Source organism: Astatotilapia calliptera, chromosome 9 (genome assembly GCF_964374335.1).
Source record: "Astatotilapia calliptera chromosome 9, fAstCal68.1, whole genome shotgun sequence".
Classification (NCBI taxonomy): Eukaryota; Metazoa; Chordata; class Actinopteri; order Cichliformes; family Cichlidae; genus Astatotilapia; species Astatotilapia calliptera.
Window position 1 is genome coordinate 819,619 of NC_137430.1, and position 15,689 is coordinate 835,307.

Here is a 15,689-nt window from a genome sequence, read left to right on the forward strand (position 1 = left end):
TTTAAAGTGGGTGAGCAGTAGAAGACTGACCTGTTATTGAAGTTGGTGCAGTAAGTGAGGTCCTTGCAGCCCAGCTGGCAGGGCTCTCTGACGTCAGCCAGGCAGTTGATGAGCTCTGTTTCCACTGGGTTGTACTCACAGAGCTGGTCAAAGTCTTGCCATGTCTGGCTGCCCCAGTTGGAGCTGATCTCCAGACACATGTCCCTGGAACACATTTATAATCAACCTGTAGTTCACCTCTGCTCGCTGTAAATGACACCCAAACACCGTCTTTCACTGATGTCAAGAACTAAAAGTGGCATACCTGCAGAGTGAGGTGTTGGCTTTGGAGCAGCAGTGCAGCTTGGCACAGTCCATCTTGGCAGGAAGGTTATCCTCTTCAGTTATGGAAGGAGTCTGGACACTGCTCAGAAAGCACTGCCACATAGGCTCCTGAGGGAGCGGCTGGGAGCCGCACTCTTTGATCAAACCCTCCATAATCTCATGCTCTGTGCTCATAGTGCGAAGGATTTGTCGGCAAGCCATCTGGCAGTGGGTAGCTGCCCTGTCGCAGCAGTACAGACCTGCATGTGAGACAACGTTACTGAGTTTATACATCGCCCACTGAAATTCCCACGCTCACTACATCAGTCACGAAACTGCACACACAGAGTTTCCACAGATATTTGTATGTCTGTTTAACGAAGTGAAACACTAAACATATATAGTCAAATGTGCAGGATGTCACTCTGTGTGTGAGGCTGGCTTTATGGAAGATGTTTAGTGCAGACGTCCCACAGTGGGTTGGTTAATACACTCATGTTAACTAACTAGTGACAGAACAACAGAACCAAAGACAAGAACCAGTCGTGGGGATCCCGTCTGCACCAGGCCTGGCTGCAGCACTGAGCTGCACAGCAGGGCTCCGTGGGGTAAACACATCCATGTGCTCGGTGTTCAGGACGGTCACGTGGTGCAACAAAAGGTTTATTCAACAAACCTTCAAGCAAGGGTGCGTAGACCTGGGATATAGAGTACGCTTGGGGAGTGTGATGGTGTGTACAGTGTCTATTTAACTGTCTCCACGTTGGGTGAGTGCTGAGTAATTGCATATGCAAAGCACACTGTGCACTGTCGATCTTACGTGCTGCACAATAATATTCAATATTTAGTATTTACTGTTATCTTCACATAGATCATCGCGATGATGTCGTTTATTATATTGCTGTCTTTTTTTGCTTGTTTTCTCTTTTTTCTTTCTCAACAGGTGATCCAGGTGATTCATAGATGTAGTTTTTGTCGGTTTGTTTTGTTTGTTTTTGTTTTTTGCCCTTTATCCCCATCCCTCTGTTTTTCTTTCCCTCTTTCTTTCCCCCAGTCATGTCTGTCCCGTGCGTAGAAAGTGAAAATAAAATAAAGTAAACAATAAAAGGGGAATCAAATAGACCAATACGGCAAGGCCGGGATGGTCCATTTGGTAAGGTAAATCCGTTGGGCATCTTTGCCTTTAGACAATAATTCTGATGGCAAAGAGCCAAACAGGACAGGAGGGGGAAAAAAACCTTTCATCTGAGTTTTTAAAGTTATGGATAAAGATCATTTTTGCCAACTTGCCGACTCTTCAGCATGAATTCATAACTGCTTTTACACTTGGAAATTATTAAAAACAAATGTTTCTGTATTACCTCTGGAGTGAATGGTAGCTCAGTCAGTGGTAAACATGGATGAGCTGTACTCAACTTCCTGTCTTAGTGATCGTTTTATATGCACCATATGACATCTGCAGAGTCTCATGGAGTTTGTTTCTAATCCAGCACTTTACTCTCTTCATAGCAAACACTGAGCTGCACTTCCTTTTGTTGTGTGTGAAGCAGATGGACTTACTGTCCACAGGGCTGTGTATGGGGTAGGACTTTGTGAAGTTGTTGACACAGTGAATCAGCTGAGCACTGTGAGTCTGACAGTAGTCTTTGACAGCGCTGATCTGGGACACGGTGGGGGTCGAGTCAGTCCTGAAGATGGCCTGGCAGTACTCTCTGCAGGTGGTGTGACGACCTGCATAGCTGCAGCATGTAGAGCCCACTGCAGGGACACACACACATGCACACACAGGTTAAACAGTAAGAACAGCTGGCTGAGGTTAGGAGTATCAAAGTATGCAGTGACTGTGCCAAGTGGGCCTGCGGTTTTCAAGCTCTGCCAAAATCCCAGTTGGTTACAGTCAGGGAAACAATACCATGACTTGCAAAGAAATGAAGAGTTTATCATTGTGATGGTGCTTTCTTTGTTATTTGTCACACTGTCTCAGATTCACAGATAAACTGGAACAGTGAGGACTCCATCCAGGACAATTCATCCAAGAGCACAGAAGCACAGAGAGAAACAAGAAATGCAGATCTTACTCGCCTCAGGTCAGAGTTCATTATTCAGCATTAAGGAAGGCGCGGGGCAAAACTGGCATCAAGGAGTTCCAAGGAAAAAGCCCCTGCTTACCAAAAAGTCCACACAGGCTCATCTCACATTTGACAAAAAACATTGTGACGAGCCCCAAAACCTTTGATAAAATCTTCTGTGTGTTGTAAAGTCCCGATCCATCGGCATGAAACTAACACAGCATTTCATAAACGCAAAGCACCAACAGACAAACATGGTGGGAGTGTAATGGTCTGGGGCTCTGCTTTGATGGAACCATATACCCTGAACCCACACCTGAAGCTCAAGCACCCTCAGGTTATGCAGCATGGTCCACCAACCAAGCAACCAAGCAACCAAGCAACCAGCCAACCAACCAACCAACCAAGCAACCAACCAACCAACCAACCAAGCAACCAACCAACCAACCAAGCAACCAACCAACCAACCAAGCAACCAACCAGCCAACCAACCAAGCAACCAACCAGCCAGCCAACCAAGCAACCAACCAACCAACCAACCAAGCAACCAACCAGCCAACCAACCAAGCAACCAAGCAAGCAAGCAAGCAAGCAAGCAACCAACCAACCAACCAGCCAACCAAGCAACCAAACAAACAAACAAACAAACAAACAGGTTTTGAAGAGGCTTAGTGACAGACTGGACTCAAACCCTACAGAGCAAAATCTCCAGTGTTAAATTAATACTAGAGAGTGTCTGTATGTGTCCACTCCTCTGAGTGTTAAATATAACAGTGTTATATGTTTAAAAGTAACCTAGTCAGTTTTGAAGATTAACAATGGCTAACACTGAGCAGTGCTGATTTTCTAACACTGGAATATTTCTAACATTTTGAGTTATTTTCCAGTGTTAGAAAACCAGCACTTATATTTAACACTCAGAGGATTGGACACATACAGACACTCTCTAGTATTAATTTAACACTGGAGTTTTTGCTGTGTATCGACACACTGTGGCATGCTCTTGGAAATCCTCCACTGTGACTGAATGAAAACAATTCCGCAAAGAAAAGCAGCCTTCAGAGCAACATGAACGACTCACTGCTGGTTATTACAAACGCTCGATTGCATTTCTCCTCATTAGGTTCAAGGAGCAGCCACTCTTTAACGGTGAAAGGAAGGTTTGTTTTCACAATAGACCATTGTTTAATGAGTGTTTTGCATTAACTTGGATTATCTTTGTCTAATATTAACATTTGTTTAACCCTGTGAAAAATGCAAGTGTGACAAATAAAACTAAGAATAAAACTGGCACTGTACAGCAAAAAACGAATACCACTCAAACTATTCTGTAAAGAATCACAACAAACAGATATAACAACAACAACAACAATAATAATAATAATAATAATGATATATCCTCTAAACAAGAAGTTATGAGGTAGGCAAATTACAATGCTCTGCTATTTGTTTATTTATAGTACGTATGACAAACCAAGGATGGAGACAAAAACACTAAATGTGGCAGGAAGTGAGTGAATGACTTACTTTCATTTTTGGTGATGCAGCTGTAGAGCGAGTTCTAGAATGAGAACAAGAAGCTGTGGTGACTCTGCTCACACAGACCACACTACTGCAGCAGAAACATGTTACTGGATTCAAGTCTCTGAACCACTGAATGACCTTTGACCCTTGACTAAAAAAACCTATATTTGTGCTTTAGTGATTGATCACATTTCATTCAAACATTGGAACAGACGTGAGGAAACTGTGATTCTGACCAAGAAAACACTTGAAGGAATAATAATAGCAACAACAGTGTGGAAACATTAGTAACTTCCATGTAAGCGTGCACATTTTCATCGACACATTGATACTCTTGTAAATCTGTAAAGGGAGCAGTCGAAGGAGGAAGAGACAGAAACAAGCACGAGGACATTTACAGTCTGACAGCTAGCTTCAATAAGCGATGTAAGCATAACAGCAACGATCCATCTGTGAGCGACACAGAAACACAGAGCTAAGAACTTCATCTGTCTGACAGTGTGCCACTGCAAAATAATCTCACCTCTCTGAAGCTGTTGGACTTACCTCTGTGGTTTTCTTGCATACTTTTGTTATATCATTTTTTGAAGATGCCTACATGGGGAAAAGAAATCAGATCAGTGTTGGGGACAGCAGCTCGCACCCCAGGATGGACTCACAGCATCTCACCTGTTTGCATTCCTTGCGACACTCGGTCGTGATGGCCAGTTCACAGCAGCCCAGCCCCACCCAGCCTTCTGATTTCCTCGATACTCCTGCAAGCAAATCATACACCAGAGAATCAGCTCTTTGCCACGTGGATTTCTTTCTATGGCTATTAACTATCACACTTTGTGACACTGATTTATTTACTGTTACTGTGAATTATGAAAACAGATTCACATTTACTTATTCTGAGATTTTCATATTCAAACGAGAGCAGCGATAACACCATGGAGGTGGTTTTATGGTGAAGCAGAGCGAGCGAGTTCACTGCCTGCAGTAAGCTCTGCTGTCACATGTCTGAAAACAAAGGTGTTCACTGTAGTCACTGTCTGTGCTTCTCATGCTGTATATTCTGATCTTTGCAGAGTGAACTTCACTATCTCCACGTGTCCGGGGTGGGTGGAAAGTCCTCTCCCCCATCTGTCCAGCCACCATCGTGCACGTGTACAGACACACCTGCAGGACCAGCTTAAGAGTAAATCCATGAATGTTGCTGGAAATCAGTGAACATCAATGATGGACGATGTCTCACTCTGAGAGGACTGGAGGAAGGTTTTTTTGATTCCTTCATCCATCCATCCTCTTCTGCTGATGTTTGTCAGGGTCATCGGTGAGCTGAAGCCTGTCCCAGCTAACATAGAGCGAGAGGCAGGGTGGAGGACACGTCTCCAGCCTGACGCAGGGCTAGCACCCAGAGACAGACAACCATTCACACTCACATTCACACCTATGGGCATGTAGAACCACCAGTGACTCTAACCCCACTAACTGCATGTCTTTGGACTGTGGGAGGAAGTCACCCAGAGACAACCCACACAAACACAGGGAGAGCATGCAAACTCCACACAGAAAGACCCCGGCCTGATTCAAACCCAACACGCTCTCGCTGTGAGGCAGCAGCGGTCTCGCCACTGTGCTGCATAGCCCGAAGTAGACACCGCCCTCAACAGTGTCACATCAGAAAACACCCAGAGGGACATTTTAGACACCTGTGATTCCACAACAACCAAATGTTTTCAGTTGGTGCTAAGCTGCCGACTGCTACAAAGCCATGCTGTTAAGAAAATGACGTACACAACCTGACACTGCTATCATCTCTCATCAATGTTCCTCTATAAACAGTATGTACTGTACATTTACATGTGCTGTCCCCGTGTCTGCCCGGCCACGTGTGCTTCTGTTTACTTTCTCCTCTCACCTCCCCGCCAGGGCGGAGCTCATTGCGGGCTCCCGCCCTTGGCTCACATACCTTCTCTTTATCAGGCTGCAATTATGTGTTGGACATTTAAGGCCGGGACACAGACGGTCTCATTGCTGGATGATTGTGCGAGACACGTTAGTGAATCTCTAGCTCTGTGAATCTCCTGTGTGTTTTTGCCTCTGAGTAACCGGCGTTTCCCCGTGTATAGTTTTCCTGGACCCGTCATCTACGGAGAGCAAGTGTGAATGAGATTCCCTTCCCGGATTTTTCCCTTGGACCCTGCAATTGCCCCACTGTATCTGCACTTGGTGATTGTGTAAATAAATGTCATTCCTTGTATTGGACTCTGATCTGCGCTTGAGTGTGACATGTGCTGCACCAACAGATGCCGGTGCAACAGTTTGCAGACAGATTTTATTTTGGTTGGTGGTTAAATACAACAGCAGATCAGCATCAGGATGTCGTGGTTTCACCTGCTTACCTGGAAGTGTAGAATTGATGCACATCCAAAGTTCATTCTGTAAGACATAAAAATGGTTCATGTCAGAGGTTATTAACAAAAAACCTTAATAACAGCTTTTATAATTCAGGTAGCATAATTATCAGATATGTAGCTCTGTTTTTCTCACACACCGTGGGTTTGTTAAAAAAGCAATTTTGCAATTCCACTTCAATGTCTGGGAGAAGAAGCACGAACTTTGGTAACTTTATAATTCCATGTGAATATATTAGTCTGCAGGTCTTTTATGAAAGTAAATGGGTGAAATTAGCAGGTGATAAGAATAATGTTTCTGGCTTGTTCCACCAACCATAGAAGAGGGCGTTACACTTTGGCTGAAGAGAGAAGGAAGCTGGTTGGATGTAAGAAAATGTTGCTTTAACAAAAAACTGAACGAGTTATTATGTGGCCACTCTATAATATTCTTCATATTTATAATAGAGTGATTTGTATATATTAGTGCTATTTGTTAAATGTGTGAACTCTGTAACAGATTGGATTATTTAACTAGCTGAGTCTGTTGCTGTAGCCCACATCATTTCCTCAGGGATTAATAAAGTTTTGTGATTGTGTTAATGTTTCAAAGAAACAATTAACCAATGATTTATTTTCAGAGACAGCTGTAAAGCAAACGTACAGATCAGCAGCTCTGATTGGCTGCTCTGCTGACCACATGTCTACTCGACTCCAGATGTGCAGCAAGCCCAGGTGTGACCCGTGATGCAGCACACTGTGCACGGCTCCTTCGCTGGTTGTTGGATCAACAGTTTCAGTGAGCCGGTGCTCACACAGCAGTTATCTGCTGCACTATATTAGTTATGCAGAAATCCCATGACTTTACAAAATAACTGAATAAACTGAGCCAGTTCAGTTTTACAAAGAACAGACTCTACATTCTTCATTTCAAACTGAAACAGACGAGTGTTGAAAATATGAATGTGAGGAAACTCCCACTGGAACCAGAGCCCTCTGCGTCCTCTGCGTCCTACAGCTGAGGGACGAAGACACATGTTGTCGAGCTGGTACAGGACAGTAAGACGTACACTTGTTGACATGTCAGCTGTGTTCTCTTCACAGCTTTCAGAAAGCACTTCTTCAAACTCACCGGGCTCAAAGTTTGGCTTTGAAAACTCGGGTTCTTTCACTTCCATAAGGTAACCAGCTTTCACTGCTGAGTAAAAAGAGACTGTTGTTTCCTCAAACCTACCAGCCCCTCATTTATCTTCTCTGTAGTCAGCTGTGCTTACCCGTTCTTGTACTGTTCACCAGGATCGTCTCACAGTGCTGATGAATATTTTATTCCTTGAGCACTGAAACGTGAACACACCAAACACACAGGTGGATAAACAGGAGCTGCTCTGCTCTTATTGAACTACTCGACACTCTGTGTCCACTTTTCTCCTTTTTGATAACGTTTCCATGAACAGCAGCAGTCTTTTTTTATTTTTTCATTTTATTTTAAATTGTACAGCGAATACATTTTTGTCACTACAAGGGAACGCTGCCTCCTCCTGTGATCTGTTTTTACACTGAAGCTCTGTTTCACAGAGAGGAACAGCAGCAATTATCCATCACAGCTTGTTAATCAACCACAGACCCAGAGAGAGTTTCAGGTCTTTGGAAAGCACACAGGGAAGTTCATTATACAACAGCCAACAGTCACAAAGACTTAGAAAGGAGACTGAATATGAAAACAGGTCCACTGAAAGTATCCATGTTTCTCTTCTGGACATACGCAGTCATCGTTTTGTCACATGACTCACACTGGAGTGGATCTCACCTGGATGCACACACACGCACACAGACAACCCACCTTAGAAATGTCTCAGATAAGCACCTAGAGGAGCCTGGTCTGACAGACACATGGACAATATACAGACAAACGTCCCCAAGGACACTTTTTTTGATCGTACTCTGATCTGTTTCTTCACCAATCAGTCTGACGTACACAGATACCAGCAGTAGCTCCTGCAGCTCTGGCATTATCAAAGGCATCAGTGCAGAATGACAGGAACCTGTCCCCTGGTATCCTTTGGGATGGTGTGAAAGCATACATGAGACGGTGAATAATCTAATTTAGTTGTGCAAAAGAAAAAAGAAGCAACGCTAAGGACAGTAAGGTTACTAGAACAACATCAAAGATCATAATCTCCATAATCTATTCTGCACTCAGAGATTTCCACAGTTTATTAACTGACGGGGCAGAGGGCAGCTCTAGACTCAGTGGTCAGAGGGACGGCGAGAATGCCAGCTGGTCAAGCTGTTTGTTTGAGCCCAGCAATCACCTAACAGAGTTATTTTAATGAGTAACGATCCAGAGGATTCACACAGCAACACAAGGATAAGGGTAGGTTAACATGTGTATGAGATGATGAGGACAGCGTTGGGCGTTAGCTGAAACCTCTCAGGGAGACCAAGACGAGGAAAGTCAAATTACATGTGAAACACCATCAAACTGAACCTGCCTCCCAGTGTCACAACATGTCAGTGAAATCACCACACATATGGTGACGATACTGAAATACTACTATTTTTCACAGATGCATCTATGGTATGAGTTTCAAAGTCCTTCATCATCTTGTTCTTGAGTCGCATTAACCTGGCTGTCCACGCTGCCCCGCCCACCAGCCCTCCCAGCTGTTTACAGCTCAGGAGTACGGACCCCCTCATAAAGTCTGCAAATCCATTTTGTTTTTAGCAAACAGATCCAGCAGAAGAAACTTTTGTAGCAACAGCGTCGGTTGCAGAGCATAAAAATAAACCTTTGCCAGTGAGTAGTTCATGGTTTGTTTTAGTCCTCAAAGTTTTATTCCTTCGCAAGTTGTCGAAATACAAGAATGCCAGAGAACATGGGCACATGGGGACAGTCTACATCAGAGCCTGTTGTTACTGGAGCCTGTTTGCATTATAATGACCTGCGTAGGCCTAAATTTAACGTACATGTGTACTAGTTGTTTGTTTTTCTTACTGTAATTAACAACAGCTCCTTGTGTTGCAGCTGAACATCATCTATTTGTTTGAGCTAAATTGCACAGCTGTTGGTAGAAAAATGAACTGAAAACAATGCAAATGTTGTAAATCAGGGGTGCCCAATCCCGGTCCTCGAGAGCTACCGTCCTGCAGCTTTTAGATGCATCCTTGTTCCCACACACCCGAATCAAATGAATGGCTTGTTATCAGGCCTTTGCCAAACACGATGGCATGCTGAAGAGGTAATCAAACCATTTGATTCAGCTGTGTTGGAGTAGGGATGCATCTAAAAGCTGCAGGATAGTAGCTCTCGAGGACTGGGACTGGGCAGCCCTGTTGTAAATGATCCAAAAAACGAACCACACCGATCAGTACTATTTGGGGACTGGGCTCATGTGCAGTAGCTCTGGCCCTAGATCTTCTAAGTACGCTCTTGCATCCTGTAAATTCTGTTGTACTGGCTTCTCATTAACTTCAGGGCCAACTGTACCTGAGCGAACCCTGCCCTCACACTCCAACATGCATCCACACAAACTCATGTCCACGTGTCAGTTATATTGCAGAGATGCTGATATGAGTCTTCTGCAGAAATTGTGCATATTAGAGCCAAAATATATACGAGTTACTCTGTGAGGCTAATAAACATTTTTATTCACAACATTTTCTAAGTGTTATATATTCAAACCTTATGACACAACACAATACAATCATGAGACAAGGCTTCCAATAGAAGCCATCTTGTTGGTTAGTGTACGTGTAGCTGCTGTATGTGAAATGGACTCACCATAGACTCTGGACAGTAACCAGGTAACCTCTGCAGGAGATGCTTCAGACGTGACTCACTCTTTATAGTGGTGAGCTGCAGGAAAAAGCAAAAATCATGACTTTATATAACACAATCTACACCGTCAATCTGGATCAGCTGGACCAGGTGACCCTGAATCCTCCCTTAGTTATGCTGCAATAGGTGTAGGCTGCTGGGGATTCCCATGATGCACTGGGTGTTTCTTCTTCACTCACTATGTGTTAACAGACCTCTCTGCATTGAATCATATCTGTTATTAACCTCTGTCTCTCTTCCACAGCATGTCTTTATCCTGTCTTCCTTCTCTCACCCCAACCAATCACAGCAGATGGCCCCGCCCCTCCTGAGCCTGGTTCTGCCGGAGGTTTCTTCCTGTTAAAAGGGAGTTTTTCCTTCCCACTGTCGCCAAAGTGCTGCTCATAGGGCGTCATATGATTGTTGGGTTTTGCTCTGTATGTATTATTGTAGGGTCGACCTTACAATACAAAGCACATTGAGGAGACTGTTGTTGTGTTTTGGTGCTGTATAAATAAAATTGAATCAAAGCTGGTACATGGTTTGTTCTGCCTCAAACCAGTCTGGGTGGGACGAGGCTCACCACTAGGTGATGTCAGCAGAGCGTCTCTGTCAGAGCAGTGCTTGGTTTTTTGGAGATACTGTGACTGAAAGTCAATAGTTAAATTTATATTTTCTGAAATCTTTGAATGTAAAAAAGTTTTACTTAAAAACAAAAACTAATACTAACCCTTCCAAAGACTACTTCCCCTTTTTGTGCATCTTACAACACTTGATTTTCAGCATTTTCTGAGCTTTTTCTTTACTGGTTTTCAACTTTCACTTGCTGGTCAATAAGATCACAGTAAGGTCTACTCGGCATCTCTCTTGAAACCATCACCCCTTCTCACCCCTCACCCACAATTTCCCAAGCACCTCCTTAAAGTGCAGCAATAAAACTGTAACACTCAGCTGCTTTTTGCTCTGATGCAAAAGCCTCTCTCACATTTCCTTTAGTCCTCTTTCACTGACATGAGGATGGAGAGCGAGCGTCACCTTCTGTCAGTTAAAAAAAGTTGAGACTGAAGTTGATAGCTTCAAAGACAATCTGATTTGATGTGAGTAAGGCTTGTTGTGGGATCAACATGGTGTTCCACTGGTAGTGCGTTAGATGACCTTAGGGAGCAAATGAAAGCCCGTCTAACTGCAGAGAGCATCTCTTGCCAAATGGAGGCAGTGTCCAAAGTGTGTGGTCCAACTGGTGCTGTCTGGGAGGGGCATGATAATCCTTTACCTGGTCTGGGTCATTCGTAAGCCAATCAGCATTTGACCTACGCCCAGCTGAGCTACATGCTGTTGGGGTTTTGGAGGACTGCAGGTAGCACATTTACTTGGTTGAAAACCTCTCATTGGAGGCTCTCTGAGGGCAAATACATAAATGGACACAGCCATGAAACAAGCATCTATGTGTTTGTGAATGTGTATGTTCATACCTGGCCACAAGCTTCTCTGCAAGGTGAGAATTCGGCAGCATGGTGGCAACAGGAGGGATCTGCAGACAGAAGCATCAAGTTAGAGTCAGTTAGAGCATCGCCATCAGTGTTTGGTTCACCCAGAGCTACGGCTCTCACATGATGTCAAATCACACTGCTGTGGCTGGAGGCAAATCCAGGGATTTGATGGCATTATTTTTCCAACTGTACTGGGGTAATGCCAGTTGAGCCAAGTTAGTCAGCATAGTTAATGGATGTCAGGATTTATGAGAGTGTGATATATTAAAGCCCTCGAATGACACTGAGCAGCTTAATAACAGGGAGAACAGATGATTACACAAACCACCAACCTAAGAAGATAAACTGACAGCACTTGTGAGAGTTACCTGCCTGATAGCTTGAACTGGGATGCCAACAGCACCTAGCCCCAGTGAGGTCTTTGTCAGTACAGTTTGCTTAATGCTACGATGGTACCAAGCAAGTTAAAGAAGCACGTGGACTGTTAAAACAACCAAACGCAAAAGCAAAGAGAACAAACTCAAAAAAACAAAACTGACCTACTTTGACAAAGAGTCCTGAATGTGAACAAAGGGAAGCTCTACTATTTGTTGGATTACATGAAAGTGGTTGACAGCGGTCTATGTTAGTACAATAGATTCAACTGGATCCACATGAGACGATGACGTCTTCTGACACGTCCTTTCCAATCTCAGAGTGACTTTGTTGCACTAACCTTCATGCTATGCAAATACATTAAACTGGTTGGTTGAGATGAAGCAGACGCCACTATGCACTGATGTGAGTATTTAAGTGTGCTTCGGAACTTTTGCTTGGAACTGGTTTCCAGTTGCATCCAACCCTTACATCGCTAAGCCCATCAACGCATCAGGTTCAGTGGAATAAAGCGCGTGGCCACTGTGCTCTCGAGAATAACAGAGTGACCGATCACCCTTTCCCATCTGACGTATGAGTCTGGGTTTGGCAGTTGCTAGGAGGACAGTAATTTATGTTTCAGTATCTTGTCCAAAAATACTTTTGCCTGAAAGAGTTGGGATTACATGAGTTAGTGCAGTGTGTTTGTGCAGGTGCTCAGTTCAGATGAGATCTGACGTACATGAAGGCCACAGCATATTATTCAAATCATTTCATTTCTTTTACAGACTTCAAAGTGCAAAAATGACACTAAAAGTGAGAAAATTATTTCCAGTGCTGTGTAAAAACAAACCCATCTTGTCTACACACATGGCTGAAAGCTTTCATGTGTATCACTCAGCTAAATACTAGAATAAGTACTTGCCTCACAGCTGAACTATAGTAACCGGGGGGTACTGACACTGCATTCATCACAGCCTGTGTGTGACGCTACACACTGCATGTGTTTAAAACACGATGAGAAGTACATTCTGTTGTATCCATGGCCTTGTTTGGTCTTTCAATCCGCGTACACCCCTGCACCAGCCAGTAGCTTCCTTTTGTTGCGCCCTCCTTAATGACCACTGTTGGCAGGCATGATGAGATGTGAAAGAAAGTGAGTGTGCTGACAGACGTGAAACAAATGATCTGTAGCTTTGTGTGTGCGGGTCTTTTACACTTGTGTCTAAAGAGGAGCTGTGCTGTGAGTGTGTGATGTGGAGAGCCTGCTGAGTAAAGTTCAAACCTGCGCTGTAGCCTAAAAATTGCAACCTTCATGGTAAAGTGATGATGATGATGATGAAGTGTCCTTTAGGTTTACTGGACAGTAACTGTTTCTCTCTTTGAATGTGTACATTTGATGTTATACGTCCTCTCAGTATTTCTAAAGCTGCGTCCACAGTTTGGCCTATTGACCTCAGAACAAATAAACTCTTGTTCACACACACACACAGATTTTGCAAACAATGGCAGGTGATGTAATAACTGGAGGGACTGGGAAGGGCTGATGGCTGGCTGTTAAGCGGTGGCCCAATTTGAGCTTCGCATCCACACAGGAACCAGAGTCCTCCACAGAGCCACACTGTTCACTTCAATAGCAGTTGGAATAAAATACACTGTAGCACAGCGGTCCCCAACCTTTTTTGCGCCACGGACCGGTTTATGCCCGACAATATTTTCACGGACCGGCCTTTAAGGTGTCGCGGATAAATACAACAAAATAAAACCGGTACTGGTACCAAAAAAAGAAGATTTATTCATAACACACGTGAAAAGACCCAGGAAAACCGAGTTAACGATCAAAACGATAACAAAATAACGCTGAAAACCGATAAAACCCTGAAAACCAAACATTTCACACCTGAGCCTCAACTCTCGCGGCCCGGTACCAAACGACTCACGGACCGGTACTGGTCCGAGGCCCGGGGGTTGGGGACCGCTGCTGTAGCATATCAACTTCATTCAGAAAAAGAAAGTTAACTGCACAGAACCTCCTCTTATCTGCAGATGATGTGGTTCTGTTGGCTTCATCGGGTGGGGGCCTCCAACCCACACTGCAGCAGACCCCACCCTAGTGTGAAGACAAGAGTCTGAGGCCATGGTCCTCAGCTGGAGAAGGGCAAAGTGCCTACTTCAGCTCAGGCACAGATTTATAGCTGCTTTGAGATTATTATGTTATTCCTGATTGAATAAAAAAATCAGGTTGTAACCAAATATAAAACTAAGGTATGATTATCATCGCTTTTGTCCTTGTTTAATATTTATTCTATATTTGTTATAGTCTTTACTCAAAATAGTTGCCATTTAAAATAAACTGTGTAAAAAGGATTTTCAGCCAATAATGTATCTTCTTCCCATGAAGTTTCCTTATTTATTTTATGATTATTATTTTAAACACACTGCTATTGTTTCCATACATACGTAACTACTAAAGATGACCTTTACTGCACGTCTCCCTCTTTCTCTCTCCTCTTTGCTGTCTCTATCCAATAAAGGAAAAATACTAAATATAATATTTACAAAAACAGAGAGAATGACTGTTCTGCTGTGTGAAATCATTAGGACTGTAATATGGCTAAAACACAATTCTCCCTCACACCAACTAAGATCACAGTATCGCACACAAGCTCTGTAAATATGAATTACAAAAAATAAAAACAAAAACCTTCATTAAAACTAACAATAAAGCCTGAAACTGGTTTTTGAAACCTGAACTCTCCAAGTAAATGGACTGGTTCTTATATGGTGCTTTTCTCAAAGTGCTTTACACAACTTGCACATTCACCCATTCACACCAGCAATCCAGGCATGCAGACTGGGATCAAACCACCAGCCTTCAAGTTAGTAGGTGACCTGCTCTAGCAAGTACTGAAGCAAGTGCTGCAGCCAAATAATACGTAAATGCCACAGATATGGGACAGAGGAGCACGAGGTGTGAGATCTGCATGAAGACCAAGCTGTGCGTGTCTGTGTATGTGTGTGTTATTGCAACCCTTTTGATTTAAAATTACAAAAGTGTGTTTGTCCAAATACTTTTACATCTGACTACTTCAGGCATCTAAATTCTTTAAGTTTGAGTTTTAGTCGACTAACTGTGATACGATTATAATCTAAAGTTCGTATAATTGAAATATGAAGCGTAAAAGTTTGTTTTTACCACAGAAAGTTGTCCTATATGGCTTACAAAGTGTCTTATTATGGTGTCTCAGTGTGGGGAAAGAGTCACAACTCACAGTCATTTCTATCCAGCAGGTTTTCTGTGCACAGCCTGTGATCAGCTGGATTTAAGTCAAAGTCAAAGTCAAAGTCAACCTTATTTGTCGATTCTGCCACATGTACAGGACATACAGAGAATAGAAATTGCGTTACTCTCAATCCCTAGATAAATAGCAAATGAACATTTAAATATAATTAAATATAAAAGTGATTAAAAATGCAAGTAAAATAATTAAAAAGTAAAAATTTAAATAAATACAATTTTACATATAACAAGAAAGCTATACAATATACAATATAATGGGTAAGTGACATTGAGTGTAAACCAGGCAGAGTAGTGCAAATAGGCAAATAGTGCAAATGGAGATTTAGTAATGTACGGTAAGAGATAGTGTAACAACAAAGTCTTATGAGGTAATGGCAGTCCAATGCTCCACAAAGTGACTGGTAACTGGTGCAGGCCAGTGAGTGAGTCAGAGAGTGTGTGTGTTTGTGTGTG

At 43.1% G+C, this 15,689-nt stretch overlaps 1 protein-coding gene across 1 annotated transcript in view; it reads right to left on the reverse strand.

Annotated features, from left to right (window-relative positions):
* reck (reversion-inducing-cysteine-rich protein with kazal motifs) overlaps positions 1-15,689 on the reverse strand; it is a 90,220-nt gene that overhangs the window by 53,925 nt on the left and 20,606 nt on the right. The window contains exons 2-10 of the mRNA XM_026180915.2: positions 11,564-11,622; positions 10,056-10,130; positions 6,284-6,320; positions 4,566-4,651; positions 4,443-4,490; positions 3,900-3,933; positions 1,864-2,061; positions 305-563; positions 31-204 (exon numbers count right to left, since the gene is read on the reverse strand). Coding sequence (XP_026036700.2) covers positions 31-204; positions 305-563; positions 1,864-2,061; positions 3,900-3,933; positions 4,443-4,490; positions 4,566-4,651; positions 6,284-6,320; positions 10,056-10,130; positions 11,564-11,622 — 970 coding nt within the window. The remainder of the gene's footprint in view (positions 1-30; positions 205-304; positions 564-1,863; positions 2,062-3,899; positions 3,934-4,442; positions 4,491-4,565; positions 4,652-6,283; positions 6,321-10,055; positions 10,131-11,563; positions 11,623-15,689) is intronic.